Genomic DNA, 14204 nt, shown 5'->3' with positions numbered 1-14204 from the left:
AATTAGTCTTAGGAATATGACCGTTACAACAAGAAAAGCTAACTAAGAGAATTACAGCATACATTAGAGAGTAGAAGATAGTTGTTCTGACCACAAGTAATACGATAGCAGATATTATGTTTCGTGTGAGATTAATGAGGACTTTAGTAGTGTAGGAAAATGCTTTAAACATGTCTTCTTCGTCCATTATAACTGTAATATGTACTTTGTTGCTTATTTTCAACAGATTATGTTTAGGCTTGTTTTGATCTTAGAGAGTCTCTTGACCGTCGAAGCTAGGTGCCAGATAAGACATTTCTTCTTTTGACATATAGACATGCTTCATCGCTTTTTATGAGATGACAACTCTATACTTTTGATTTTGAACATTGCACTATTGTCAAACTTTAACAACTCATATGTGAACTAGTGATTCTTTGCTTCAGTTGCTTCATAAAATGATCATTCTGGCTTCTGATTGTTTCATTCTTCATAACTTTAGTCAACCTTGTGATGAAATCCTATTCCATAGATGTAAAGATCAGATGATGACATTCTTGGGTCATTGTAGTTGGAAAACGATGATGCTTCTGGACGATCCAAGCTGTAAGCAATTACATCACGGGCTTGAGGGAACAGACTTTATTTGTGTAAACGATGCAGATCAGGATTAGCGAATACGGGCAATTTGAATCGCCAAGCGTTGGGTGATTGGGATGGACGAATAAGGGCTAGTTACTCAGGGACCGGTAGCAACCGCCATATTGCGGATGAATTGATGTAAGGGTTGTTGGGTCGAGACCTATAATTTATTCCTTAGGGTTTCCCTGTACCCCTGCAAAAGGGAATGCTTGTACCTTGAAAGATGACTTTTGGCATTTATGACATAGGCCACTAGACTATTACAAGACCTTAACTCAGGTAAGGTTTTGGGTCTATCACTATCACTATTGTTTCTATACGGAATAGTTCCCTCCTCCTTTCCTTGTTCCTTTCCCATTTCTCTGTTGCTTTTTTGTTTTTGGGGTTCTCTGCGTCACCACTCCATTTTTTCCTTCCCCAACTTGGACCTGACGTCTTTCCTCCCTTCTCAATTCGGATCTAAGGCATCAAAGAATGGGTGTTGCACGTTTCTTCTCTTGGGTTGTTGGTTTGTTGACCATACGTGATATTGGAGTTCTGTGGTTGTGGCTCAGTCTAGTTGGTTGAGTTTTGTTGTTATGGAGGTGCTCTTGTTTCGGGTATTCTGTGGTTGCAATGGGTGGTGGTTTAGGATTCTTTCACATATTGTGAGGCAGGGTTCTTTGGTCATCGTTGAGTCAGATTTAAGTTGTTGTTGAGACAAGATCATTGGGGATTCAGTCATCTTGGGATTTACAACTGTTTACCACATATTTGACGTGTCTCTTGGTGTTTCTGATTCACCAACCCTCATCCCTGCATCTTTTAGCTTTGGGTGCTAACTGAAGTTACTCTCTAGTTTATGGGTTTTACTGCTCGCTACTTGTCGTGCCTCTTAATGTTGGGATAGGGCTCTGCTTTTTTGTGTTGGTTTGGTTTGCTTTGATCCTTGGATCTCGTCATTGCATCTCATTCCCTGATCGAGTCCCCTATTGATGGTTGACTAGTGCTTGATCTAGGTCTCTTGGTTTTGTGGGTGTTTGTTTTTGGATTGGTAAGTTGACAGGTTTGGTGAGTTCGTAGTTGTTTGTTTGGTTTTGGGTTGCGATTTTGGGTTTTTGTCATGGATTTTCGATTCTTTTGGTGTTTTATAATTTGTGGTTGGGGGGTTTTGTTCAATCTATGTTGTAGATTTTACTCTTGTTGGGACATTGTATTTTACAATCTTTTTCAAGATTTCACCTTATATATATATATATATATATATATATATATATATATCATTTAACCTTTGGAAAAAAATAATACTATAACTGAGTGTTATAACCTTCCTCATCAAAAGGGGAAATTCCTTCTCATAGGAGGCTCCCTACACACTCTAGCTGGATTCATTTTCGATCTTTGTAAGGTTCACTCGACCTTTAGATTGGTTTTATCATATTCATACTCGCTCCTATGTATATCATACTTTTCGTAGTTTCTTTTGTCAATTATTTATAATTTTATTATTGTAAAGATTCATCTATAATTTTTTCGGTAATGATTTTTCATAGCCGAAATCCTATGGAACCAAAGTCTAAAAATGACAATATTTGACAATGTATATATTTTTCACCCTTTAACAAAATAATTATATTTTAAAAGATTGTAATAAACCCAAAATATTTATTTTTAATGAATTATGATAATTAGGAAAGAATTATATGTTCTCAATCTATACCACTTATAGTGACTTGTTAGTTTTTGCTGTCATGAAAGTATATTTTGTTATAATAACAACATCTTAACTACAAGGGGTGGCACAAGTGGTGAATGTGCATTTCCTTAAGGGATTTCACCAAGGCTTCTGGCCCAGGTTCGATCTCCTCTGAGGTCAAAAATAAAAACCTTTGTGGCCAAGACAACACTACCGTATCCCGAGGCAGATTAGTCACGTGAGACCCCTTTCCCTAGTGGAGACTGGTGGCCAAAGGAAAAAAAATAAAATAACATCTTAGATATTGATACGAACCTCATATATTAGAATAAAAAGTTGTGTATAAGTTAACACTGACACTGGGTGTTCTAACCTATATTTTGAAGAAGGAAAACTCCCTCTAATACGAGCTCCATGTACCCTCCGACTGGATTCATTTCTCATTCTTGTAAAACTTATCAAATCATTCAATGATTTAAAAGCTATTGTAGAATAGGTCCAGTCTATTAAACTTCATACAAATAAAAAATTAATGATTACTTCATCAAACCCTTTATCTTATTATATAACTAGTACTTTTTACCCGTGCGATGCACGAGAATATTCATTTTTTTGGCTTTGTATTTTTTTTATTAAATTGGTTCTTTTTATTAAATGTTGTCTTAATTGCACTTTTGGACCTCAACTTTATCTTTTCTGCGAAAATTTCCCCCAACTAAGAAATTAGCAAAAATTAATCCCCGAAGTTACCCTCCGTTAACACATTTGGTCCCTTTAGCAAAAATCAATCCTGCGAAAATTGGGGGACCAAAAGTGTAGGTCACGATGGTGAGGAAGTTGACCAATAGATTTTGGATGAAAAATACTAAAGGGACCAAATGTGCTAACGGAGGGTAACTTCAGGAATGCTTTTTGTTAATTTCTTAGTTGGGGGACGGTTTTCGTAGAAAGGTCAAAGTTGGGGGACCAAAAGTGCAGTTAAGCCTTAAATGTTTGTATTTGTTTTTTTGTGTTGTTGTTTTGTTTTTATCGTTTGACATGTTGTTTTAAATGGTAGATTAATATTAATTTTGTGTCTATTGATTAGTTTATTTCAACTAGTTGAAGTAACATTGATGCGCTAGGCTTTTTTTTTTGCAATTGACATTATTTCATTGAGAATAAAACTGAGAGCGTATTATTTCACTTTTTTTTTTTCAGGTAGTATTGTGATCCGTGGGATGCACGGAGGATATTCATTTTTGTTTTTAGCGTAAAATTTTTTAAATGTGTTATTTTTGTTACTTTTATCTGGAAAAAGTATATGAATTGAATAATCAAACTTATTTTCGTTATAAAAAAAATAATCTGAAATGTTTTTTTTACATAAATGTGTTTGAGTTTGTATTGTTTATATTTAATTTAGTTTTTTAAATTCAAATTTAATAGTCTCATGCAACTATTATTTTTAAAATTATTAATTTAAATTGTTTTTGATCAAGATTCTTATAATTCAAAATTTACGAACACTTTTATATATCTTATTTATTCTATCCTTAATCGGACCACCAACATATCTCAAACTGGTTAAAAACTTGTCAAACACCAAAAAAAAAAATTAATTTCACATAGATATCTTATGTATATATAAGATAATGTTACATAGGTCAATATGGTATATTGACTAAAATATTTGATTGTTCTTAGTAATAAATATAACATCTTTCCGATGTACTAAAAAAAAATAATAAATATAACATGTTAAATATTCTAAAAAATAATGTATCACTTTATAAAATTTAAAGGTTACATAATTTTAAATTTAATTTAATTTAATTTTTTTAAAGCAGATAATTTTATCAATATCATTTATGAATTAATATAAAAACTTACTAGAATTGATTCAAAGACTACTATTATTATTAAAGTAAATATTTGTCAAATATAAGATAGTAGCTGTAATAATACATATTAATTACATCTCATAAAATTTTAATATCGTATCCTTATGAACATTAAATAATTTGAGTATTTCTACGTTGTTACTCACAAGGGGGATTTTTTCGTCATTTGTCTTTGGCCTCTATATATTTCATTCTCTATTTTCCTCAACGTATATCCAATATAGTGACAATCAACAAGGTAACTTCGATACGAGCTGCGTAAGAGGTATGCCCTATTTTCCTTTTGACTAAATACATGTTTTTCCCCTACCGATTCCTTTTCTATGTGCATTTCATCTTTTGATCCTCTCTACATGTTTTTGTTTTATTGTATTTATATATCAATAGCAAGAGGACTCCAGAAAATGACTCAATTTATGAGCGTAAATGAGAGTTTCACATCAATATAGGGACGAACCCACGTTAATAAGGATGGGGTCAAGTGCCCTCACATCATTTTCACTTTTGTTCCACATACTATGTAAAATATTACATTGCCCCCACATACTCATTATGAATGCCCCCATACCTTGGAAATTTTACATTTAGTGCCATTAGAGACTAACTTTTGTTCTCTCTCATCCATATTTTGCTTTCTTTTTCCATTGAATAAAAAAAATGTACAGGGTATCCATAACTCAATTCTTCATTTTAGTGACCTCCATTGCCATTGTCGTTAATGTGTGTATAAACCGTAAGAATGGACTGGGTTTCTAAATTGTTTTTTGATAACTCCTAGGCAAGTGTACCTATTCGTTAAGTAGTAATAAATTATCGAACTCAAGGATTGCGGTCGTCTAAATCAATTTAACCTATTAAATAACTAAAAAGACTAAGAAAAAGGTTTGGGGATGAATAATTGTTGTTGAAACGAACTTAATTAATTGCAAAGTAAAGTGAAAAGCAAGGACGTAGTATTGAAAACAATCAAAAGGGGAAGTACCTGGGGTAGGATTTCATCAATCTCACTTATGTTCTTAATACACTAATTAACTCATGAATTATCTAACTTATTTATGGTGTTTGCCTAAGTTTCTACGTGATAATCTCTTACTACGTAGAACTTCCAATTAAACCGCTAACACTAATCTCTTAGTTCCTAGACAAATTTAATTGGAGAATTAAAATACTTAGTTACTAGCCAACACAATTAGAAGTTACCCTTATCTCTAAGGTGTAGGCGTTCCTAATCAATTCCTCACCGGGTCCCTATTTTCTACCGATTTCTCAATCGCATATAAAATAGCAAAGTTAATCTTCATGCATAAAGATTCATAAATAAAAGATGAGAAATTCATAAATAAAACTAGGATTCATGAGTCAAAAAGTAAATCAAAACATAAGGTCAAGAGAATCAAACCAAAAACTCCAAGTACCAACGAAGGTTTAGCCAAGTATGGCTTCCATGATCAAAATAAATTATTGAGATAAAAAGAATTCTTAAAAAAGGCTCAAAGTGGTGCTAGGGTTAACTCCAGAACAGCTCAAAAGCGGCTATCTCCAATATTCCAGTCCAATTTCACGTCCCTGCTTGATGTTATATATCTTGCAAATATATATATCCCTAATACTGTGCTTTTCCGTTTCATTCAATCGCGTGGGCCAGGCTTGGAAAAAGCCAAAATCCTTGTCTTTTAATGCTGCCACGTGTCACCTTGCAATTGGTGGAGACTTTATAAGGGTGGAATCTAGTATTACGCAAGCTACGGTCTTATGGTAGACCCTTGAAAAGGTTATGCCACGTGGTAGGAAAGAGACAACAACAGTTCGATCTTCTGCGGGTGCATGGAAGTTCCGTGGACTCTCAGCGGCAGATCAGCTCTCTTTACCTGATTTTCTCTTTTCCTTTTATTCCGAAAATCCTAAATAAAATAAAATCAAAATAATAAAATAAATCAAAATAAAATACTAAAAAGATAATAACTCAAAATAAAACATATCAATTAAAAATAAAATAACTTAAATCCTAATAAATCCAAATAAAAATCATAAAAATATATAAAAATACTAAAAACCACATAAAAATAGTAAAATGCATGGAATAAACATGGAGTGACCTAAAATGACCAAAATATCCTAAATAATACATCAAAATGCATGGAAATAAACTAGAAAAATAGCTTAAACACCCGGGTCATCATTTTTCTATTTTTTTGTATTTGATATGTCGTTTTGTGTTTTTTAAGGTGTTGGTATTTTGTATTTTTCACCTATTTTATATATAAAAAAATTATTATGTGATATTTTGAATCTTATTGAAAGAATTTTTATGTACATATTTAAAATTTCATAAGGGCAACTATTATACTTTTTAACATTAAAAAAAAACTATTATACTTTTTAGGAGTGTGGAATTAATTATGGTCATTTGATTTTATCTGATGATCAAATTTATTAGCACCAACTTATTTATGTTATAAATATTATATTCATACACCATGCATTTTTTTATGTGACATGTCACAATTTCATCGAATGGGACAAAAAAAAATACATTATTTAGAGTATCTTAATCCGATTTTAACTAGACTAGTAATGAGAAAAAAAAATCATAAGAAAATCAACATCAAACACTTTTCTCCTTAATTTCAAGCACTTGATAAATTGTTAAGTTAATGCTTAGTTAGTGAAGTATTTAATAGTGTTGAGAATGAAAAATTTGTGCAATGTTTGCAAAATATGAAAACTCGTAGTGAATAAAATTATAATCTCTATTCAAAATTTTAATGGTAATATGTTGTATTTTTTGGACTTAAAATTTATATGGGCATATTGCTCCCACAACATAAAATTCTTGGATCTGTCACGACATCAATATATTGAAAATATTTAATGTCTATTCTACAAGAGAAGATTTAAGTGACTTTATTTTCAAAGTATTCTCTTCTAGGGTTTCAAGTTCCAACCCTATCTAACTATTGAGTCAAGATCAATGCAACTAGGCAAGGTACAAGTTCTAAAAACTAGAATGGATGTATTTTTGAATATTTGTGTAAGACAACATTGACATTGAGTCAAACGAGTAGTCTTCTCTCCAATTTTCTCTCTCTAAACTCTCTTGACGCAGATCTAGTTTGGGTGGCCTCTACGCCGCCTCCCTGAGCGACCGCTGCCCCATCCCTCTCACTATATGTCCTTTAGTGTTCCCTCATCCTTTCCTTTGTTCCTTTCCCCTTTCTCTGTCGCTTTTGTTCCCTCATCATTCCCTAACTCGGATCTGACGCCTTTCCTCCCTTCTCTATTTAGATCTAAGGTGTCAAAGAATTGGTGTTGCAGGTTTCTTCTATGAAATGGCTAGTTCATGGATCATGGGTGAGATCGGGGTTTTGTGGTTATGGATAAGTTAATTTCTCTAAGTTTCATTGTTCTGGATGTGCTCTTGTTTAAGATATTCTATGGGTGTTGTTGTTGGTGGTTTCAGGGGCTATCACTAGTGGTGAGGCGGGGCTGTATGGTCGTCACTGAGTTAGATCTGAGCTACTGCAGAGTATGGATATTTGGGGTTTTGGTCTTCTTAGGACTTTCAACTGTTTACCTCTTGTTCGGTGCGTCTCTTGTTGTTTCTGATTTACCAATTCTCCTCCCTGCATCTTTTTTGGGTGTTAACTGAAGCTGCTCTCTGGTTTATGGGTCTTTGTGTTTTTCTGCTCTCTGCATGTTGTGCCTCTTAATGTCGGTATGTGGCTTTGCTTTTTGTGGCTTTCTTTGATCCTTGGATCTCGCCACTATATCTCGATCCTTGATCGAGTCCCCCTATCGGTGGTTTATTGGTGTGTGATCTGGGTCTCAGGGTTTTGGGGATGTTTGTTATTTCATTGTTGTGCTGATGGGTTTTCTGAGTTTGCAGTTTTTTTTTTGGTTTTGGAATTGTTGATCCATGGGTATTTTTCGTGACTTTTCGGTTTCTTTTAGCGTTTTATCATTCGTGGTTGGGGTTTTTTTCAATCTATTTTGTAGATTTTATTCAGTTGGGCTTTTTTGTTTTACAACTTTTTCAATCCATGTTGTAGATTTCATCTAGTTGGGCCTTTATATATATATATATATATATCATTTCACCTTTAGAAAAAATAACACTGCAACCGAGTGTTATCACCTTCCTCATCAAGAGGGGAAACTCCCTCTCATAAGAGCCCCCCTACAAACTCTATCTGGATTCATTTACGATCTTTGTAAGGTTCACTCATCCTTTAGATTGGTTTTATCATATTCATACTCGTTCCCCATGTATATCAGACTTCTCGTAGTTTCTTCTGTCAATTATTTATAATTTTATTATTGTAAAGATTCATCTATAAATATTTCGATAATGATTTTTCATAGCCGAAAACCTACGGAACCAAAGTCTAAAAATGATAATATCCAACAATGTATATAGTTCGAGTTTAATTTCAACTTGCTTAGGACATAACTCTTGAGTTCAAGCAACGCTCAAAAGATACATATTTGTCACCCTTTAAGAATATAATTATATTTCAAAAGCTTGTGATGAATCCAATATTTTTAATGAATTATGATAATTAGGAAAGAATTCTATGTTCTCAATCTAAACCACTTATTGTGACTTGTTAGTTTTTGTGACATGAAAGTATATTTTATTATAATAATAACATTCTTAGGTATTGATATGAACTTCATATATTAGAATAAAAAGTTGTGTGTAAGTCACCACAGACACTGATGTTCTAACCTATCTTTGGAGAAGGAAAACTCCCTCTAATGGGGAGGCTCCTTGGACCCTCCGACGGGATTCATTTCTCATCCTTGTAAAATGAATCAAACCATTCAATGATTTAAAAGATATAGTAGAATAAGTCCAGTCTATTAAACTTCATACAAATAAAAAATTAATGATCACTTCATCAAACCCTTTATTTTATCATATAATATCTTATGTAAATATAAGTTAATGTCATATTGGTCAATCGGGTATATTGACTAGAATATTTGAATGTTCTAAGTAATAAATATAACATGTTAAATATTCTAAAAATTTGTTTATTACTTTATTAAATTTTAAGATTACAACAATTTAAATTAATTGGAATAATTTTCTTAACTTAATTTTATCAATACTATTTAGAAACTAATATAAAAATTTATTAGAATTGATTCAAACATTACTATTATTATTAAAATTAATATTTGTCGAATATAAGATAGTAGGTATGATAATGGATATTAATTACATGTTATAAATTTTTTAATATCCTATCCTTATAATGCCATTAAATAATTTGAGTATTTCCACATCATTACGCACGAGAGGAGTTTTTCGTCATTTCGAGGTCTTTGTCTCTATATATTTCATTCTCTACTCTCCTTAGCGTATATCTAATATAGTGACATAAGGCAACCAAGTAACTTCGATACGGGCTGCGTAAGAGATATGCCTTATTTTCATTTTGACTAAATACACTTTTTTCCCTCTACCGTTCCTTTTTATTTGTGCTTTGCATATTTTGATCCTCTTCACATGTTTTTGTGTTCTTGAATTTATATATTGATTGCATGAGGTGGATTCTCTTGAAAATGACTCAATTTATTCCTTTTTATTTGTGCTTTGCATATTTTGATCCTCTTCACATGATTTTCTGTTCTTGAATTTATATATTGATTTCATGAGGTAGATTCTCTAGAAAATGACTTAATTTATAAGCGCGCGATGAGAGTTTCACATCAAAATTATCAAAATATTAAGTGTCTTTTCTTTAAGAGAAGATTTATGTGACTTTTTTATTGAAAGATAAATATATATATATATATATATATATATATATATATATACATACATATAAGCAGAGAATACAAAACAACCAGCGCCAGCAGAAACAACAAAATCACAAGAAACCTAAAAAAAAAACCAGAAAGCGCAAGGAAACAACCTCAGGATCAAAACCAACCAAAGAAACCCAAGACAAAACCAGAATTTTTCCCCTAAAGGATTCTCCTCTTCAGGGTTTCAAGGTCCTCTCATATCCAATAATTGAGTTCATACCAGTGCAACTGGCAAGGTACATGTTCTAAAATCTAGAATTGATGTATTTTTTGTATCTGGGTGTAAGATAACTCTGACATTGAGTCAAATGAGTAGCCTTCTCTCTGATTTTCTCTCTCGAAACTCTTTTGACGAAGATCTGGTTTGGGTGGCCTCTACGCCGCCTCCCTGCATGGTGGCTACCCCATCCTCCCCGTTCTATCTCATTTAGTCTTCCCTCATTTCCTTGTTCATTTCCCCTTTCTCTGTCGCTTTTTTATTTTGGAGATCTCTATGTCACCACTCCATTTTCTCCTTTCCCTACTCAGATCTTACGTTTTTCCTCCATTCTCTATTCAGATCTAAGGTGTCAAAGAATGGGTGTGGCAGATTTCTTCTCTAAATTTGCTGGTTCGTGGACCAATTGGTGAGATTGGGGTTTTGCGGTTGTGTCTAAGTTAGATTCGCTGGGTTTCGTGGTTTTGGAGGTGCTCCTGTTTCTGGTATTGTGTGGGTGTTGTTTTTGGTGGTTTCAGGGGCTTTTACTTGTGGTGAGGCGGGGGTCTGTGGTCTTTGTTGAGTCAGATCTGAGTTGTTTCTCACAATGGATCATTAGGGTTTTGGTTCTCTTGTGACTCTCAAATGTTTTCCTCTTGTTCGGCGTGTCTCTTGTTGTTTCAGATTCACTGACACTCCTCTCTAAATCTTTAAGCTTTGGGTGCTATCTGAAGTTGCTCTCGGGTTTGTTGGTCTTCGGGTTTTGCTGCTCTCTGCTTGTCATGCCTCTTAATGTCGAGAGGGGGCTCTGCTTTGTGATGATTTTTTGATCCTTGGATCTCGTCATTGCATCTCGGTCCCAGATCGAGTCCCCCTATTGGTGGTTGATGTGTGCCTGATCTGCATCTTTGGGTTTTGGGGGTGTTTGTTTTTAGATATTCATGTTGATGGGTTTTGCGAGTTTGTTGTTTTTGTTTGGTTTTGTTTTTGTTGATCCATGAGTTTTTTCGTGGTTTTTTGATTCTTTTGACGTTTTATCATTCGTTGTTGGAATTTCGTTCAATCTACGTTGTAAATTTTATTTTGTTGGGTCTATGTATTTTACAATATTTTTCAAGAATTCGCCATTTCTATATATATCATTTCACCGGCCTTTGAAAAAAAAAATATTGTAACTGAGTGTTCTAACCTTCCTCATAAAGAGAGGAAACTCCCTCTCATGAGGCTCCCTATACACTCTAGTTGAATTCATTTCTCATCTTTGTTTAGTTTTACTCATCCTTTAGATAGGTTTTATCTTATTTATTCTCGCTCAATCTTGCTCTTGAATGAAATTCTCCTAACGTTTATTTGTATTTAGATAATTCTTCTCCAATTTCCCAAATTCATTGCAATAGTACCTTATGACTTGAAATGATACCAACATGCAATTTTTCTCTGCTTGATCTATATTTTTGCACATATAAAGTGGAGGGTATTAGTCTTGATTGTTTTTTGAATTTTCTAGAAATTTCACACTATATTTCTTTCATCTATATTTGTGATGTTTTTTTTTCTTGATTATTACAATTGTATCATCAAAAACTATATATTGTAGCTCTTTCTCCAATATTACTAGATTATTCTAGATGCTTCACATGAATTTATAAAAAATTTACTAATATCCAACTGTCTCATGCAATACATAGTTTCTTCTAGATTTCTCTAGAATGTTCGCATCATTTTTTTTTCATAATTCTGAATACTTAATATGTTAACACTTTATATTCTATATGTCTCATATGTGTTTCCCAATCCAAGAATAAGAAAGGAATAGAATCAATTTTCATGCTAAAACTATAATCATCTTAATTAGGATATATAGACAAAGTTCAAATACATTTAGACCAATTGATAATTATTTTTATTTTATTTTCTAATTATTAGGTGTCGTACATGATATTTGAATTATGATGTATTGATATTTTTTAATATTTACATATCTAGGTTCATGATAACTAACAAATTCATGTAAAACATTAACGTGTCTAAGTAATAATTCATGTAGGAAACTTCAAGTAATGAAGAAATCCAGCTCATCTTCTAGGTACTCAAATGACTATTTGAACTATGACATTCTGGTGAGAATTTTTATGACCCTCAGTACTGCAGAGCTACTTGTTGTCCCGCTGGTTTGCAAATCTTGGATGCAGGCTAGTCGTAGTCCTTCACTTTGGAATAAGCTTGATCTTACTACACTCCACTCTAGCATTCACAACGTTCCGAAGATACGAAATACTTGGAATGATATATGTTCACAAAGAAAATTGGATTTACTCTTGAAGTTTGGTGTAAGGCTAGGCGGCGGTGGAAACATAAGATGCTTAATATTCAATTACTATGTTTACTTAAGTGACTTCCATTTAATCACTGCAGCTGAAAGGTAACATATTTATCTTACTCTTTTGTATATTTTTATGTTGCATAATACTAAAATTACCATATTTAATTATTTTCGTGACCCAGTTCATTGTCTCTTCAATGAAAGTATAATATATTTGCAAAAAAAAAAAATTATTTAATCTTTCTCTTAATTATTTATTTTTGTAAGTGTTATACCATTATTGGCTGACTATCTTATGTGCCATTTTTCTATCCTTCTATTGAATTGTTGACATGTTAGTTAAAAAATGTGAGTGAACTGGTTATAAATTTATAGAACTGTCGTACCTTTTTATTAATATATTAACATTTCATTGGTGGGAATGGGATATACAAATATGAGAGTCAATTTGAGGACATGAGATCGAATTCAATATGTTATTAGTATTAATGTGACATCAACTTGGACACTATATATATAACTGATTTTAATCAATGTTACACATGACCTTATGACCAAACACCATATGACCTTAGTATATTTTAAATTGTGTCCTATTTTATTTGTAGGACACCAAATCTCCGACGACTAGTTTTTCCAGATTCAGGCTACCTATCAAAAGATGGAATCTACAATGCAATGAGATTATGGGGAGGTCTTGTGTCAATGACTATTACCTCCATTGTCAACCGTCCTTACATGTTTTCAGCAATTGGAAAATATTGCAAGAATCTCTCTCAACTGAAATTGACTTTCAACTTTGAACAACGTCATGCTGATGCCTTGGTTAAACACACCCCAAATTTGATGATCTTGAGTATCCGGGACGTAACAGTGAATTTGAGAGCTTTGTGCCATGTACTCAAAAACATGGAACGTTTGCTGTTGGTAAATATATGTCATAGTATCACCATTTGGGATAGACCAGATGGTTCCATTGTGCTTTATGAGGTCAAAAGTTTGACGAATCATTTGAGCATCTCCTGCCTGAAAAAGATTATCTCTTGTGAAGTAAATGGGTTTTGCAGATGTCAGAGGCCTAACTATGATCCAAGAAGGCATCCAGATGAAAAATTTGAGGATATTTGGCGTTATGATGAAGTAACGTGTCTTGGAATTGATTAGTTCTATCGAAGGCTTCAAGAACCTTGTCTTGTCCAAACTATTTAATTCTCGTTTTTGTTTACTGAATAAGCTTCGTAAACATTTTATTGGCTTTAAATTATGGATGATTGATTCAGTTTGCATGTATCATTTAATGGGTTAAAGATTTTATTATTGTTAATGGTGATTTGAGTAAGGAATATTAAGAGTATTTATAGTAGGAAATTTTTTATTCTTTTGAAAATTTAGGTGTATCACACATGCGCATAGATGTGTGGAGTTTTCACGGACTCAATGATCATTCTAGGCCTTATGACTTCAAATCATCCTCTGTTTCATCAATATGCTTGTATAATTAGTAGCATTAAGAGTCTTCTTCGTCAGTGTTGGGTTGTTCATTGTTGGTACTTGCTTCGTGAAGGGAATGTCGTCGCAAATCATTTGGCTAAGCTTGGTTGAACCAATGCAAATGCTTTCAGTGTTTTTGGAGCTAGCTCTCCTTTAGATGGGGGGGTTATATGCCCTTTTGCAAGTTGATACGCATGG

The 14204-nt window shown here is 33.0% G+C and overlaps 1 protein-coding gene across 1 annotated transcript; it reads left to right on the top strand.

The window, feature by feature from the left end:
- Positions 1-12252: 12252 nt before the first annotated feature.
- LOC130712841 (F-box/LRR-repeat protein At3g48880-like) lies at positions 12253-13679 on the top strand. Its single transcript, XM_057562659.1, has 2 exons — positions 12253-12614; positions 13124-13679. Exons 1-2 carry the CDS (start codon positions 12253-12255, stop codon positions 13677-13679), a joined length of 918 nt encoding a protein of 305 aa, XP_057418642.1.
- Positions 13680-14204: the final 525 nt, after the last annotated feature.

The sequence above is a fragment of the Lotus japonicus genome, chromosome 1 (assembly GCF_012489685.1).
Source record: "Lotus japonicus ecotype B-129 chromosome 1, LjGifu_v1.2".
In the NCBI taxonomy this organism is placed as follows: Eukaryota; Viridiplantae; Streptophyta; class Magnoliopsida; order Fabales; family Fabaceae; genus Lotus; species Lotus japonicus.
This window is presented reverse-complemented; position numbering and strand designations above follow the sequence as displayed.